Below are 18,387 nucleotides of genomic sequence, written 5' to 3' on the forward strand. Positions count from 1 at the left end.
GGTTTTTTTGAAAAGAAAAAAAAAAGTGACATAGATCATATGTGATGTGTGCAAAGCCTGAAATATTTACTATCTGGTTCTTTACAGAAAAAGTTTGCCAGCCCCTGATAAAGAATATAGCAGTAAAGAATATAGCAGTTCATGTAAAAATAAAATTTCAAAATATATGAATTTTGGTGACTTGTAATAGTGAAGACTGTAACAATTTTAATGATTCAAAAATTCAGGTGCTCCAATATAATTTGCTAACAACAGTTTTACCAATCTGAATAAAAAGAAAAATAAGAACATGAAACATCTGATATTAAGACACTAATTTTTAACTTTATATCGTTAACCTAACTTAACAATATGTAGATGGAAAAATTTATAAACAGGAAAAGTATCTGAAACCTGCAATATTAACTTATCCTCAACATGGGAAATATTAAGAGCTTTACATTCCCGTTAAGAATATTACATTACCCTAACACACAAAACTCATACCAAAACAGTGACATTTTACCTGTTTGAGCAAATTCACAAAATGGAACATTTGGTCTTTCTTCTTTATAGCCTTTTGTTAGCGTTTCAGCAACACAAGTACAAAATCTCTGGAAATCTACAAATTTTTCACAGTCCATTTTTACCTTGAGGTATAAATTTCCCAATTTGGTCCAGTCACCTTTTTCCTTACAATGCTATTAGAATTATTAAAAACAAAACAGAAAAAGAAAGCTGTTATTTAGAAAGCTGTTAAACATATTATGCAGTAGGCATATGCAGGCATTAAATGTATAGAAATTAATAAGACAATCTCTGCAAATCTTAGAAACTTACTGACAAGTGTTACAACATCAATAACATGGTATTGTATAATTTGCTTTTCTGACTATTGCAAAGCCTTTATAAGTTCTAGATGGAAATGTACATTTGCTTTAATTAACTAGTTCCTAATGTACTTAATGATATCACCCTTAAAATTGAACTAGATAGTTGAGATAGATTTTATGGAATTTCTTCTACAAAAGGGGGCTACGAAGTAAATTTTAGTAAACTTACTATTATATTTTATTATAAACTAAGAAATAGTTTTCCACACCAACCAACAAAAAATTATTTCAAGGATATAAATACTAATTAAGATTAGATCAACAAGTACTAGATGAGTACAAAAATTATCTTAAAAAGTAAACTCATCCTGAAAGCCCTCTATTTCTTATACTCTAAACAACAGGCCGGGTGCAGTGAGCGGGCCTAACCCATCAGTCAGACATCCTTAGCGCTGCCACGGAGGAGGAGGGAGAGGCTCGCCAGCTGTGACCCTGGCTTCTGGCTGAGTGGTGCTCCCCCTGTGGGAGCGCACTGACCACCAGGGGGCAGCTCCTGCATTGAGCATATGGTCAGTGGGCATCATAGTGACCAGTCATTCTGCTGTTCGGTCTATTTCCATATTAGCCTTTTATGCCGAAACTGGCTCTTTGACATCACCCGAGGAGTCCCGGATTGCGAGAGGGCACAGACCAGGCTGAGGGACCCCGCTGGTGCACTATAGGGGCCAGGGAGGGTCGTGGGAGATTGGCCAGCCAGGGAGGGGCCACGGGAGGGGTCCAGGGCATGTCTGGCCCATCTTGCTCAGGCCCGATTGGCCGGACCCCAGCAGCAAGCTAACCTACTGGTTGAAGCATCTGCCCACTGGTGGTCAATGTACATCATAACGAGTGGTTGAATGGTCTTAGCATATCATTAGCATATTATGCTTTGATTGGTTGAATTGATGACCAGACAACTGGATACTTAGCATATTAGGCTTTTATTATATAGGATGCTAGGTGAGTGCATGCTGATCTTGGCTTTCCTGTCATTTCACATACTGTAGCCATCCATGGATCATGACAAGTAAGCCAACTTGCTTGTGCACTGAATGAGTCTGCCAGTGATAAGAATTAAAGGCTAAACTTTAAGCCCTGGTCAGGTAGCTCAGTTGGTTAGAGCTTCATCCTGATACACCATGGTTGCAGGTTCGATCTCCAGTCAGGGCACATGTAAAAATCAACCAACAAATGTTGGAAGGTAGCTCAGTTGACTGGAGCATTGTCCCATAGATCACAAAGTGGGGTAAGATTCCTGTCAGGGCACATACCTTGGTTGGGGGCTCAGTCCCTGGTCGGGGTGTGTACGGGAGGTAGCCAATCAATATTTCTCCCTCACATCGATGTTTCTCTCTCTCTCTCTCTCCCCATCTCCCTCTCTAAAAGTCAGTAAATCATATCTTCGAGTGAGTATTTAAAAAAAAGGATCAACCAATGAATGCATAAATGACACAACAAATCAATGTTTCTTCTTCTTTATGAATGAATGAATGAATGAATGAATAAATAAATAAAGGCTAAGCTCTAGATTATTACACCTTAAAGTAAGTTAATTTTGAAACTAATTATTTCCAGAATTACTTTTTGGATAGTCCACAATTCTAGAAATTATGTTTGCATTTCAAAGTATTAAAAAAAATTAAACTTTCTTTCCCTTGATCATTTTTTCTCTGTATAACAGCCACATTTCTAAAACATTTCCTAAAATGTGTTTACTATTCAAAGTTTCTGAGCAATGATCCCAGCAATTTATTTAAAAAGTAAGTGTCATACCTTTATTTCATTCAAGGCTAAATCTAAATCACAGGTCCAGTTCTTTTTAAATTGCCTCATTTGTAACCTTTAACAATAGAGGAAAGTGTTAATTAAAGTGTCATTTGTTCCCCCAAAAGTCACTATTGCTCTTAATTCATTTATTTTACAGCTTATACCTAAGAGACTGGAGGAAAAAGAATGCATTAATATACTATAAAAAGTCTTTAGAGCTAAAAAAAAATGTCTACTGCATAAATATCTACTTCACACTATTTCCTCCTCAAACCATGGGCAACAATAATGACGAAGGAAATCCCACACAAAACCATACCTTAAGCCTAACTTGGAAGTCAGAATGCCAAAGCTTCAAAATAACGGTGAATAAAAAGAGAAAAAGTATTAAATCACAGCACTTGATGCCCTTGATCTCTACTGTTCCCACTCCGCTTTCACTGCTCTACAAAGTCAGACTAAAACAAAAACAATGCAAAAACAACAACAAAAAAAACAACTCCCCACCCCCCCCCAAGACCAAACAAACCTGTGGGGAGAATAAAAAATGGGAATTACCAGAGGGATCTAACATTGATTAAAAAAAAAAATACCACTATAGCTCAGCTGGTGTGGCTCAGTGGTTGAGTGTCCACCCCTGAGCCAAAAGGTCACTGGTTCCATTCCGTCAGGGCGCTGCCCCAATTGTGGGCTCGGTCACCAGTGGAGGGCATGTGTGAGGCAGACAATCTATATTTCTCTCGCATTGATGCTTTTACCTATCGCTCTTCCCTTCCTCTCTCTCTAAAAGTCAAGAAATATTAAAAAAAAAAAAAAAAAACCACTACAAAGACTAAGTCCACACTAAGTTTAAAAATGCTGGAAAAAAAGTGTATGGGTAGGTAGAACACAGAGCACACAGAAGGAACTTAAAAAATTTTATATGATTTAAAGAAGACAATTTGAAATGCATAGCTTTTGGGAAAGGACAAAAAGATAAAAATGGAAAGGAGAAGCAACCTTTGGCAATTGCAAAGAGGAAAAGAAGAAAAAAGGGAAAGAAAAAGGTACCATTCAACTAAGAGTGTTGCAATAGACCTATAAAAAATACTCCATGTCACTAAACATCAGAGAGAATGGCTACCATCAATAAATCAACAAACAAGTGCCATTTTTATTGCAACAAATTGGAGAGAACTGAAATACCAGTTACTTATCACACATCCACACAATGGAGTATTTTGCATTTATAAAAAGTGATAAATTTCTCTATGAATTGATTGATTTCCAAGATATACTGTTTGAGTGAAAAAAGCAAAGTTGTAAAGAATACTTTTTGTATGCTATACTTTATGTGAGAAAGAAGTGAAGATAAAAATATATATATATACACATACTTGCTCAGAATAAGAAGGATTAACCAGAAACTAAAAGACTGGTTACTTCCAATGTGTAGGTAAAAAAAGGAGTAGAAGATAGGAGGTAATGGAAATGGGGAATAGGGGTAAGAAGGAGCAACTCTTCTCACTGAATAGTTTTTAGCACAGCGTTGATTCTTACAAATAACAATAATGTTTTATATACCTCCCTAAATAAAACTAACTAGGATGTAGAAGAACTCCAAAACATAGTACAAACAGTAACAAATAAACCTAAATATTCTACAATGACCATACCGAATGAGAGTGGGGGGAAAAAAGAACTACCTTAAATTAATGTAGGAAATAGTATTTTGGCTGAATGCTGTAAGGCAAAAGAAAAAATAGCTTTTACTAATACTGAACTCGAGATAGTAATCCCTCTCCCCAAGGGTATAAGTTAGCAGTTCTGAGACTACTTTATGTGGATAGATAGTAGGATTGAATAAATGAATAAACATATTGTAGATAATGAGAATCAGATTTCTCACTGTCAGAGAAAAATTTATAAATAAGAAAAGGCTAAAATAAACCCATGGTGTTGGATTAGAATCAAGCTATCAGTATGAACTGTTTTTTAATATGCATACAAAGAGAAATATTTTATTATGTGTGTTTTGTATACACATATTTCCTATACATATATTTACATATTTTCATATGCATATATAATATCTTTCCTAGCCCTGTCCACTGACAAGACCTGGTTGCAATGACACTCCAGCAGCAATGAGCCTCTAGCTCAGGGGAAGAATAACATAATTTGGAGGCTATTCTTTTTGTATGTACAGTTTAGTAATTAAAAAAAAAACTTATGGCCTTTCTTTTACTCAATACAGATATATTATGGTACTACCCTTATAATTATCATAGTTTTTTTAAAAGGGCTTTGGAAGGCCATAAGTTGAACAGAAAAAGCAAGCAGTGAGAAAAAGAATGGAAGAGAAGAACTCAAATATTTTACTTAGCTTACATGACAAGAGTGAAAGAGAAAAAATTATTAAGGTAATTTATATACATATATGAGAGCACAATAAGTAGAATTAAGTTGTGAACGAGAGGACAAGAGAGATTCCTTTTACACTTAATGTACCAGGCACTGAGATGAAATCAGGTACTGAGAATGATCTGGTGAGGCTGGCCAGGAGAGTTGGCTAGAGGCAGCTTGATTAATGGCAGTGTAACTAAGACATGAACAAGAGACGGGAGAAAGGCTTAAGGCGGCGTACACTGTGTAACTAGATGTTTGCACATGTGAATAGCGATAAGTGCTTTGCCTTCATCCTTTATAAGTCCCCACCAACACACACACACACACACACACACACACACACACACACACACACACACGCCTTAATTATAGTGATTCTTACCTGGATTTCATTTCTAGAACTGCAGTTATTTCTTGTTTGGGAGCTTGTACTTGGTGTAAGAGTTTAACAATATAGCTAAAGTGTTCTGGGTCAAGCAACAGCCCAGCTTCAACAAGCTGAAGAAGAGAGGAAAAAAAATATGTATATATTTTTATCTTTACCATAGTCATTCTAATAAAAATATGAAAGCGTTGAAAACCACAAAGTGTGTGAAACAACTAAGAGAGTGATGCGGAAAGCGAAACATTGACAAGTAGAATTAACACTCCTTAAAAAATTTAAACCATACTTTCTTCAAATACTTGGAAACCATAATAAGACACCTGACTTTAAGAATTTAAAGCAAAAAGAAAGCTGTGATTTGAACTTTAAACTTGAATATTCTTCCTGTTCTCCAAGTTATCGCAACAATTTTGTCACTTTACCCCTTATTTTCACTCATCCCACCTGAAGTAAAGCACTGATGTATACCTTATCCCTGATTGTAAACTTCCTGAGAAGTATCATACTGAGGTTTTCTACAACTCCTAGAGGTGATCAGTAGTATCTGATTAAAAAATTTTCCAGGCAAGTAATTCTGTCAAGTTTTGTAATGTGGAACTAGAGGTATTCATTGAAATATCTGTTCGTCAGCTAGAGTAGTTCCAGTGCTGCTTCCCAAAGAAAATGAGGGGTTTTCTGGCTATTAGGCCTATTCAGAAATAAATGGCGGGGCAGTACAAATCCAAGGAAGTATTCAACCAAAGTAAAAATTTTAATATATTTTTAGAGAGCCATAATTTTTTTGTTTATGCCAAATATAAAATTAATCACTAGCCACCATTTTCCATTTACTTTGTTTTGGTCATGACTTTCTATTTGTATATTTACTTATACATTTATTTTTATTAGAAATGACCTCAAATTTTTTTTTTGTAAGAGGAAAATTTTCTATAATTATCCTTAAGGTGTAGATATGAGGATAGTTTACGAATCAGAAAGAAGTCACCTGAAGTGCTTGGAACTATTTATTTAAAGGGAAGGCCTGTCAGTCACTGGAGTCTGTTTATAAACCCTATTTCAGGAGAAAAGAAACATTTCTAAAAATAGAATTCTTGGCGTTAAGAATGTGAATAAAAGACAGTTTAAGAGTGTAAGCAGAAATCATTATTTTTTTGAAAAATCATTATTTCTTTCTAAATCATTTTCTTTTAATTGATTATTCACTACCAGAGAATAAGAGACAAAATAAAACCATACCTTGCAAAAGATACCAATTAAAGCAGGTACAGCACTCCTTAATTTCATAGTTGCCACATACTCAAATATTTCTAGTAATATTTTCAGAGCAGGCTGGGTAAAACAAAAAAATTACACTCATGTTCATGTCTTCTTTCAGTACATTTTAAATGTCTCTAATTTATGCTGAAAAAAAGTGTTTTCTAGGAAGTAGTCAACAAATGTGGAAATTATAACTTAAATTATATAAACAAGAACTATAATAGAGGAATTATTAAAAATAATATATTTTCAGGTTACTTACCAGCGTATTAACCATTATGCTGAGGTTCAATACCTGAAATACTTCCTTCAATAAGCAATGCTTGAGTAAAGAATTCAGGAGGTCATTTAGCACTTGTAAATCAAAGTGTATACCAGGAGGAAACTTTCTGTAGTACTCTGTAAACATATTTACTGAAAATGAAAAAATATATTAAAGTCATTTGCTACTTTTAAGATATTCATCTTTCCTAAATTGGACAATTTTTCTATTTTTAAAGACTGAGTAGTAGAAATTCATTTTCTTAAAAGGCACATTTCCAGTATCAGAAATATTTGATGAAAATACAGTCAAACCTCGATTCTCGAATGTCTCCCATCTCAAACAGTTAGCTTCTCAACCTGACAACCCTTTCATGCTGATGCCTGTATGATTAGTCATGCATCTCTCGGGGATAAACAAAAGGAGAGAATGGGTGAGTATGGGTCAGTTTACCACTGTTAAAGTCTCAGAATATTGTGCTGTGAATATTTTTGTGTTTTTTTGTTTTTGTTGCTGCTTATTATTAAATTTTCATTTTTTACATTTCCTTTCTTTTAAAATTTCATTTATATTTCATGTCCTTTTTGTTTTTCAAGTGCTTATTTATAGATTAAATAGTACACTACACATGTACTGTATATACGAAAGGTTAAAGCAAGGAACCATTTGGGAGTCTGGAATGGATTAATTCAATTTACATTATTTCTAATGGGAAAAATAATTTGGTTTTCCAACAGCTTTCCGGAATGAATTAAGTTCAAAAAACGAGGTTCCACTGTAATTTAAAGCAAAAGTTAATGGCAATGACATTTGAAGCCAACCAGGCATGTTAGGAACTAGATGGAAAACTAACTCATGGGCTCTCCACAAAAAATAGGTCCAAACTGCCTTATACATCATGGTCTCAATATGAACGTCCAGGAAGCCTTAGTCCTAGGGAGTCTTCAGGCAATGGCCTGGTCATGTATGACAAACTATATAATTTGGGGATGGATGCAGACTATATTTTGACATATACCCCTTCTTATTGTTTTAACCCCACCAACATGTTGACCTTGAGGATATTTTTTATTCCAGCTTATGATTATGAACACTGTACTAAAAATGTACTAATACATTGTACTAATACATTACGATAATATTCAGCTTTATTCCAAAGTTTCTTTATATACTTCAATTTTTTTCCTGGCACATTCAGAAAAATTCTTCTGGCTATTCACTTTGCAGTATCTGTATAGTTGCCTATATAAGAAGCAGATTACAGATAACATGGGAAATTCAATGTCTGCTACTGTAACTTATTAATAAAACTGAAACTGCAGATGTTTAAAAAAGAAGGTATAGTTGCAAAGAACTTGTTAGCTAGTGTTATAGTCCACTAATTGACATGCATCCCTCCTTTTTTGACATTAAATACTTAAAAATTTAAATTATTAAAGTGTTAATATAGTTTCTCCTTTTATTTTTAAACTAGAGGCCCGGTGCACAAAATTAGTGCATGGTGCAGCCCCTCGGCCTGGCCAGTGATCGAAGTGTGAGCATCTGGTATGGAAGGGCAGGTCCCAGCTGACCTCTGGGCCCTGGGCAGCACCTGGGTCTCCGGGTCCCCGCGCGTCCCCCTCCACCTAAGTCACTGTGCCCGAGTCCCCACATGGAGATGCGGTGAGCACGGCCGGACATTGCGGGCTGGGCCGCCCAGTGGCGCTGCACAGAAGCCGGGTGGGCAGTGCACTCTCTTTCAGCCAGCCTCGCAGACCGGCTCCTGCGCGAACCCAGGGGAAGCCCAACTAGCCCCTGTGGTCCTGGTGGCTGCAACCCAGCTCACCCGGAAGACACCATGTGGGTGCAGGGTGGGCTCCTCATGGGTGCCTGGCACCTGAGTGCGGGGGGGAGGGGGCACCTGAGCGTGGGGGCTTCCCCGGTGTGCGAGCCCTGGCATCCTGGGGAAGGGTAGCAGGGGGAGTGAAAGTGAGCTCAGCAGGACGCCCCTCCCCCACATCCTCACCACACCTCCATCCCTATCACCTCTGCCCTCAGGTAGCTGGTGAAAGGTCAGCGTGTTGCCAACACCTGCCATGTTCTGCGCCACCCCCTGGTGGTCAGCGCACGTCATAGTGAGCAGTTAAACTCCCGGTATCCCAGTCGAACTACCACCCAAGGGGACAATTTGCGTATTAGACTTTTATTAAATAGGATTCTCACCCAAGGATATATTTTTATTGACTTTTAGAGAGAGAAGGGAGAGACAGAGAGAAACATCTATGTGAGAGAGGAACATTGATTGGATGCCTTCCCCGTACATGCCCCGATTGGGGATCGAACCCACAACCTAGGTATATGCCCTGACTGGGAATCGAACCTGCAACTTTTTGGTGTACAGGATAATGCTCCAACAACTGAACTACCCAGCCAGGACACTTATTTTTAATTCTTTCTAAGACCAACAGAACTATTCTAAAGCATTTGGTTTTCATACTTAAAAGTACTAAACTACTTTCAAACTATAAGATACAATAGTACATGGTTTGAAACACATTAATGAATTTAGAGTAGTCATTTCATTGTCTCATACCTGCACGTTGTAGCAAACACAGCTCGTTGATGCTTATATATTTTTTAAGCACATCCATGCAAACCTGCAAGTTGTGAAAAATGTAAAATTACCTTTTGATATTTCATAAAAACTATGCAAATTTCAATCCTATCTTTATGCTTATTCCATTTGTTTAAAAGTTAATTTAAAGCAATGGAATAAAGAAGCTGATGTTAGGTTAATTCAGATCTGAAATACATGCTGAATTAATTACAAAAACAGTAATTAGAGAATCTCTGTCAAAGAAAGAGTCAAGGAAACAGTCAAGATTATAAGCAACTGCAGAAGGGAGGAGAATCCTTGAACATTATAATAAGCCTTATTTAGGTCATTTAAAAAATAACCATTTATTGACTCAAAGATAAAACACTGACCAGACTTTACATACTTTACCTTTTCATCCCCTTGCTCAGGCACGTGAGCAAACTTGCACTGTGATCGCTCACAGCCACGTAATGTGTTAAAATGAAATTTGCAAAATCTATGGGGTATCATCAACCCTAGGGACTTCTGAAACACCTAGAAAATAAGACAAATTCCCTTTCTGTGTTAAATATAAAATACTTATTATAGTCAAGTGAGAAAACATTTGAAGCAATCAGAAATATATACCCCAAAACAGTATCAAAATAAATTGCTTGCTGACTTGATAAAAATAAAGCCTCAATTTACATTTCAAAAATTATGAAAAATCAATTAAAGTGAGTTGTCTAAATTTTTGCAATTTCCTTTAGTGTAAAATATTCATTGAAGTTAGTGCTTTACTTTGTATCTCTTAAAAAGCTGATATAGTCCCTCTTCCTTGTGTAGCTTGCCTCCTTTTGCTTTCAGAAAAAGTTAATTCTATTATAATATGCATCATATTTCAAATGTATTTATTAGAACCAAAATTTTCCTTAGCTTTTCAGATGAACAGAATAAGTCAAATGATAGTCAAATCTTTCTGTGACAAACTTCTATATCACTATTCCCTTTCATCATAGGGAATATTTATCCCGTATTTTCTTTTAATCCCGTATTTTCTGTTTTGGATATCTACCCCCTCTTCTGCTTTCAACCTCTTATGTTATTTGTAAATATCTTCTGAATCACAACAAATTTTCTGCCTCTTTACCACCAACCCCAATTCAAAAACATCCATACAATATCTGGAACTGGTTAAAAAATGATAGGGAAATACAACCAGAAAAGCCTAAAGCATGTGCTTTATAAGATTATTATTTTTTATTATTTTAATCTTTACTGAGAACATGTTTAGAGAGATGGGAGGGAGGGAGGGAGACACACACACACACACACACACACCCCCGATGTGAGAGAGAAACATCGACCAGTTGCCTCTGTATGCTCCCTGATAGGGGTTCAAACTCGAAACCCAGGTATGTGCCCTGATCTGTAATGGAACTAGCTACCTTTAGGTGCACAGAATGACACTTAAGCAACTGAGCCACTCCGGCTCGGCAGATTACTTTTTTAAAATGTGGGACTTACCCTTACAACCTTTTCCCTGTTAAATATTTCACAGGTTTCAGGATTCTGCAACTTTAGGACACAATGTTGTCCTGAAAATCTGAAATCTAAAAATAATTAAGAATGACATTATACACCAATAGGTTACAACTTATTTCTTTTATACAATAAAACAGATGACCACTACTGTCTGCTTTTAAAGTTTTACTTGGGACTCTATTCATGCTCAATTCATAGACCATAGACTGTGCTGCCTTGGGTGTTCTGTGAAATACAGAATGATTTACAGATTAGGTGCTCTTTAAGTATTTTCAGACCTAAATTTAAAATTTATTATAAGCTAAAGATACTTTCTTTTTATTTTTGAAGATACTTTCTTAAAAGCCTTACACAGCAGCATTGAGCACTGCATTCAAATGATTATCTCTAAATTAAACAGAGAAGTATTATACACAATACTATACACAATAATACTTTTTAAAATAATTCTTTATTGATGAAAGTATTACATATGTCCCCTTTTTATCTCCCCCGCCCTGCGCCTCAAGCCTCCACCACCCTATTGTCTGTGCCCATGGGTTATGCATATATGCATATAAGGTCTCTGGTTGCACAATAAATTTTTCTAAGGAAAGAAAGCTACTGACATCCCAGGTGCTTCAGATTGAACTGTGACCCCCCTCAAATTCATATGTTCAAGCCCTAACCCTCACTGTGACTTCATTTGGAGATAGGGCTTTTTAAGGAAGTATTAAGGTTTAAATTGGGTCAAAAGGGTGAGGCCCTGGTCTGATAGAATTAGTGTCTTTATAAGAGACACCAGAGAACTTACTCTCTTTATACACATGTACCAAAGGAAAGGCCATGTGAGCCAGGAACTGAACCCTGCTAGAACCTTGATCTTGGACTTCTAGCCTCCAGAACTATGCAAAATAAATTTCTGTTGTTTAACTCCTTGAGTGCCTGGGAGCGCAATCGCACTCCTCCTGTCTTTTGCCAAAAGTGCTGGGAGCACTATCAAAGCTTCAAAATGGCGTCCAGTTCTAAGTCTGCTTTTATTAGTGATGATACTGCTAAATATGCCAATGCAGTAAGGTTTCCTTAAGTTTTTGAATATGTAACTTCATTTACTTGTGATTCATAACTTTTTTCCTAAACTGCTGTAAAATCAGCACAAATGCCTTGGCAATTTTAGCAAAGTTCCTAGGATATTGGTTGGCACTCAAAGGGTTAAGCCACCTAGTCTGTGGTATTTGGTTATTGCAGCCTGAGCTGATGAATATATTAGGCATCATATTCCTTAATGTTGGTCTTTTGTGTTTTTTTTTTTGTTTTGTTTTGTTTTGTTTTCAAACCCTTGTGTCGAGGGCTGACTTTCAATAGATCGCAGCAGCGAGGGAGCTGCTCTGCTACGTACGAAACCCCGACCCAGAAGCAGGTCGTCTACGAATGGTTTAGCGCCAGGTTCCCCACGAACGTGCGTTGCGTGAAGGGCGTGGGGGCGGCCAATGTTGGTCTTTTAAAATAAGAGGATCTTAAAATGTTTTTTTCTAAAGATAAAAATTTTTTAAATCTTAAATAATTTTCTTTTTTTTTTTGGCAGCATCCAGATATAATTTGGAACAAGCTAAAACTTCGCTGCATAGCTTTGCAGTAATTTTCATTATGAAACCTGAAAGGTTTTCAAGATAAAATACATGACCATCATGGGCTTGTTGCTATAGTATATAACAGGTTGCATGAAGTCAGTAGTGTGAAGGTACAGAAGAGTTAGGTGTGAGCTGCATAAAAACATTTTATTGTTTCTAAATTCATTCTTCAATCTAGCTTATTTTTATCAAAGCATTATGAATTATTAAAAGAACTGACACATTCTAAAATATATTCTAAATAATCAACTAAAGTATGAAATTTTAGGTATAACCTATAATTTACTTGTATTACCAATATCACATAAATACATACTTCAGAAATTATTCCATCAAAAGTACTAAATGTACACATCCTTTAATTTTAATATATTCTAATTTTTTTTACTTTTTTGTTTTTAGTAGAAAAATCTCCTATATAGTTTCTATATTATCAAAAGCCAACATAATTTTATTGAGAAAATAGTACCATTCATCCATGGCTTTAGTGTGTCTTCTTGAAAAGCACTTAGATTCAAAGGTGGCAGCGATAAGCACAGAGGTTTTGGGCCCAGTGTTGCTAACTGACATTCACTAACCATAATCTCTGCATTTTTAGAATCTTTGCTGTGTGAGCAGAAAAAACAAAATCACAATTTAAGTTTATTCCAAAAACAAAGTAATGAGAATAAAATTAAGTAGGAATACAACCTAATGCTATATATTCCTATATACTATTATTATACTATGATTATCTGGTATTTATAGATTATTAGCTCGAGAGAGGAAGGGAGAGAGATTGAGACATTTGTTGTTCCACTTTATGTATTCACTGATTGATTCTTTAAAAAAATATGTTTTTATTGATTTCAGAGAAAGGAAGGGAGAAGGAGAAAGAGAAACATCAATGATGAGAGAGAATCATTGATTAGCTGCCTCCTAAACACCCCCTACTAGGGATTGAGCCTGAAACCCGGCATGTGCCCTGACCAGGAATCCATCCAAGACCTTCTGGTTCATGGGTCGACACTCAACCATTGAGCCACACTAGTCACGCCACTGGCTGATTCTTGTATATGCCTTGACCAGGGATCAAACCCACAACCTTGGCATATTGGGATGATGCCCTAACCAAGATACCTGGCCAGGGCCAATTATTCAGTATTTTTAACAGGTTGTTTCTACCTTCTTAGCTAGAAAACCAAAGCTTGTTAAATGACTGGAATAGGGGTAGGAATTAGGTGGTGGAATTAAAACTAAAGCAAAATATTTTTGATCATGCCAGACAAAAGGTTTGAGGAAGGACTGGCCTAGTGTTCCAATCCAGAAAAGATCATTCAATTACTCTATTGAGAGTGCAATAAAATAAATTATAAATTATTCTTCAGGACAAGTATATATAATAAATTTATACATGTACTTGGGAGCTTCCTTTGGGAAGAAGTTTAAAAAATGTATTTTTCTTGGTTGCTCATTTAAACAGCTTTGACTATATTCTAATATATGAGATTCTATATAACCAATTTTAGAAAAACTTAACCTGAACTTATCTAGAAACTTATCTAGAAAAAGAAATAACGTAAGCAAGGGGGAGGGTGGGAAGCATCTCAGAACTGACAGGTATAAGTGAATTTCCTTTTTAGAAGATCACTCAGATACTATAATATTTTATCTAAAAAACAATTCTAATAAGCATTTCCAGCTGGGGTTCCCCAGGCCAAAAGAGAATAAAAATATTAAGAAAAGGGGCCCACACTTAATAATAGTTGAAACTTAGCACCAATGGAGTTTAATTAAAAAAATACATATAAAACATAGTTCTCTTCCCAACTTGGGACATCAGTGTGCAATCAACATAACTCCTCTCCAAATAAAACAAAAGTAGTAACATAAAACAAAGAAATAGGAATTATGGAATTTTATAGATGGAAAAGATTCTCTAGTAAAATTCTTTTATTTTTGATTGGATCACTAAAGCACAGGTTAATGGTCACACACCTGGTCATTATGTCAGAGCCAAAGTGATAATACAACTCCGCAGGATGCAATGACACTTTTTAGTTGTAAGCAGAATGCTTTCAATAGAAAAGTTAACCCTGTTAGTTTTTCTTTAAGATCTCCAAATAGTCATGAATCAAAAGGGCTTCTGTGCCAATCTAATTTTTACCTAGGCTTTTCCTTAATACAATGGTTCCCAAACTTTAGCATGAATCTGGATCAGCTGATGGCCTTATTGAAACAGATTCATGGGTCCCATCTCCAGAGTTTGGGAGGTCAGGAATGGGACCCAATAATTTGTATTTCTGACAAGTTCCCCTATGATGCTGCTCAAAGAATCACACTTTGAAAACCACTGGCTGTCCTAGCTGGTTTGCTCAGTGGATAGAGCATGCACTTGTGGACTGAAGGGTTCGATATTCGATTCCGGGCAAGGGCACATGCCCGGGTTGCAGGCTTAATCCCCAGTTGGGGGCATGTAGGAGGCAGCCAATCACTGATTTTCTCTCATCGTTGATGTTTCTATCTCTCTCTCCCTCTCCTTTCCTCTCTGAAATCAATAAAAATATATTTTAAAAAAAAGAAACCCACTGGCTTAACATAAAAGACTTGAACATATTCATCACCTGATCTGTGTGTGCTCTGGCCACAACAGCAAAATGGGGGTGGAGGATGGGACCAGATGGTCTCCAAGGTATCCTCCAACCCTAAATTTGGTATCCATATATGTTCTAGTAAGTGTACTGTAACTCTCAGTACTAATCACTGCAGTCACGTAAATACCTGCAAACTGCAATGTTCACCTGATTTCCTCCATTCTTACCATCATAAAAGTCACATACATAGTCCTTATTCTTTTACTAGTAGCCCTGTGCACAAATCCGTGCGCCAGTAGCTCGCTGCCACTCTCCTGTTGCTCCCCCCACCACTCTCTCTGCTCCCCTCATAGCTTGCTGCCCTGCCCCCTCCTGTAGCTCTCCTCCACCCACTTGTAGCTTGCTGCCCCACCCTCCTGCTGATCTGTGATCCAGTCGTTAAGTGGTTGGTCATTATGTAACAACCATTTGCATATTACAGCTTTATTATATAGATCATTATTCCTTATACCTTTCTCAAAAACTATTTTAAGGACTCAAAAAACTTAGTGACAGTTTTAAGGTAACTTACAATATCCCTGACATCTAGGTATAACTGACATATTAATTAAATAATGCCATGTGTGGCTTATGGCATAGTAGTCCAAGCACATACAGCACAGAATGAAAAACATACTCAAGATGCAAATCATATGAATAGCTGTCTTAAAGTTACAGATTTAAAAATTGTTACAGACCTTTTGCAAACTTCATGCATATTTTCTTTTTCTTCCTTAATAGTCACTTTGTCTGAAAATTTACACTGTGAAGATATGTTAAAAAGTTCAAGTTTAAATATCTGTATTCCATATTAAGCTATGAAGCTTACAAGATTTATTAGAATGTATTAGATGTTAATTAAACAACTGGTTTATGGCCAACCTAGAAAACAATCCTACTCTACATTATTTAAAATACTGAAAATTGACTTCAGAATTTCCACTGTTGCTTAAGAGAAAAACAAATAAATCTATTTTCTCACCTTTTGATATCACCTCTTGTACAAGCCAACATTTCAAATTATTATGAACAATTAAAGTCATGCAAAAAAAGGTCATGCTTCTTTTCAATATGTTGATTTTAGAGAGAGGGAGGGGAGAAAGGAAGGAGAGAGAGAACGATCGTTTTTTTGTTGTTCTACTTATTTTTGCATTCATTGGTTTATTCTTGGATGTTCCTGTGTGTGCCCTGACTGGGGATCAAACCACAACCTTGGCTTATTGGGATGATGCTCTAACCAACTGAGCTACCTGTCCAGGGTTATGTTTCATTAAGAAAAAAAGCTTTGAGTAACTTTTATTTTTAGGTGGTATTTATGAACATACATTTATTTTTTCATTAGAAATATTTATATGCCCGGTCGGTGTGGCCCAGTGGTTGAGCATCGACCTATGAGCCAGGAGGTCACAGTTTGATTCTCGGTCAGGGCATATGCCCAGGTTGTGGGTTCAATGCACAGTGTGGGGTGTTCAGGAGGCAGCTGATCAATGATTCTCTCTCATCATTGATGTTTCTATCTCTCTCTCTCCCTTCCTCTCTGAAGTCAATAAAAATATATTAAAAAAAGAGAAATATTTATATGTATTTAGGTCTCAATTCTATTTGGCAATAGATACCAAATTTAGAGTTGGAGGATACCCTGGAGACCATCTGGTCCCATACTCCACTCCCATTTTGCTGTTATGGTCAGACTGAGGCATCTTTCTGAGGGTCACACTGAACTGTAAGTGGCTTCAGGGGCATCTTTAGGAGTCAGCAACATGGCAGAAGACATCAAGATCAAAATCAATAACTACCAGATTATCCCTTTGACAGCTGCTTCCCCAACCAGAACCAGACCAGAAACGGTTGGCAGAAATATCTGGACTTCCACCCCATGAGAAGACAGACTGCTAAAGGGATTGATGTCTCCATATGCGAATGGTACAGGTGTGTATACAAGTCCCTTTGCTTCATATCCTGGGTGTTGACCTGGGATGACCGCTGGGCAAAAGGCATATTTCTTGGGAAGATCGGAATTGGTTGTACCCCACCTGTCTCTGTCCTCCACCCTTCTCCCAGGGAGGTGAAGAGAGACTTGGGTACATCCCACCCTAGGATCCTGTAATATGGCTTAAGTGATAATACTTTTGGAAAAGTATAAAATTGTATATGTGTAAAAGATCTGGATGACTGGGCAAGACGCCGGGTGGGAAATGGTATCTGGACCAGTAAGAGGGGCTTCAGAGTGAGTATTTTTTATTTATAAAAAATATTTTTATTGATTTCAGAGAGGAAGAGAGAGGGAGAGATAGAAACATCAATAATGAGAATCACTGATCTGCTGCCTCCTACACACCCTCTACTGGGCATCGAGCCTGCAACCCGAATTGAATCTAGGACTCTTCAAGTCCACAGGCTGACATTCTATTCCCTGAGCCAAACCAGCTAGGGCCAGAGTGAGTATTTTTAAATTTTGTTTTGAATTTTTATTATATCAAGATTTGACCACTTCCTCTATGCCAGACAATAGAGTAAATGATGATAGGAAATAGCCACAAGTCCCTGTATGTGCTAAAATTTATCTGTATTTTCCCTTAGTTATCTGTATAATTTAAAAAACTTTTCTTAATTTTTGAGCCAAATGAAAATCATATGATAAAAATGTGTAAAAGGAAAAAAGAAATATTTAGGTGTATTTAAAACATTGCTGTACTTAAAACATTTCACAGTTAGTGTTTTTGGAGTTGTGATTTTCTAATTACTATAAGAAAGTTATACATGTTCAAATATTAAACTTTTGAGAAAACAGGCACCAGGAAAGTAATCCCCCAAATCACCCATTACTTGAGTAGTCAGAGATAACCAATATCTTACTTGTATCTTTTTAAAATCTTTTAAATTTTATTATGTTTTCCCTAAAAATTTCCAGTTTTATTGAGAAATAATTGATATCATCACTATGTAAATTTAAGCCATATAGCATCATGGTTTGATTTATAAAGCATGTTTTGAGAAATTAGAAATTTGATTAATGCAAAAACCCGAACACAAATGTTTATAGCAGTTTTATTTGTAATAGCCCAAAATTAGAAACAACCCAGATATCCTTCAAAGAATGTATAGCTAAATAAAATGTGGTAAGTCATACTATGGAACGTTATTAAGCAATAA

At 36.4% G+C, this 18,387-nt stretch overlaps 1 protein-coding gene and 1 pseudogene across 1 annotated transcript in view; one reads left to right on the top strand and one right to left on the bottom strand.

Annotated features, from left to right (window-relative positions):
- TOPAZ1 (testis and ovary specific TOPAZ 1) overlaps positions 1 to 18,387 on the bottom strand; it is a 45,926-nt gene that overhangs the window by 13,952 nt on the left and 13,587 nt on the right. The window contains exons 5-14 of the mRNA XM_059664381.1: positions 15,933 to 15,997; positions 13,092 to 13,228; positions 10,995 to 11,080; positions 9,897 to 10,022; positions 9,483 to 9,546; positions 6,911 to 7,062; positions 6,628 to 6,720; positions 5,389 to 5,504; positions 2,625 to 2,691; positions 506 to 680 (exon numbers count right to left, since the gene is read on the bottom strand). Coding sequence (XP_059520364.1) covers positions 506 to 680; positions 2,625 to 2,691; positions 5,389 to 5,504; positions 6,628 to 6,720; positions 6,911 to 7,062; positions 9,483 to 9,546; positions 9,897 to 10,022; positions 10,995 to 11,080; positions 13,092 to 13,228; positions 15,933 to 15,997 — 1,081 coding nt within the window. The remainder of the gene's footprint in view (positions 1 to 505; positions 681 to 2,624; positions 2,692 to 5,388; positions 5,505 to 6,627; positions 6,721 to 6,910; positions 7,063 to 9,482; positions 9,547 to 9,896; positions 10,023 to 10,994; positions 11,081 to 13,091; positions 13,229 to 15,932; positions 15,998 to 18,387) is intronic.
- On the top strand, positions 16,995 to 17,341 carry LOC132215335 (cytochrome c oxidase subunit 6B1-like; annotated as a pseudogene).

The sequence above is a fragment of the Myotis daubentonii genome, chromosome 14 (genome assembly GCF_963259705.1).
Source record: "Myotis daubentonii chromosome 14, mMyoDau2.1, whole genome shotgun sequence".
Classification (NCBI taxonomy): Eukaryota; Metazoa; Chordata; class Mammalia; order Chiroptera; family Vespertilionidae; genus Myotis; species Myotis daubentonii.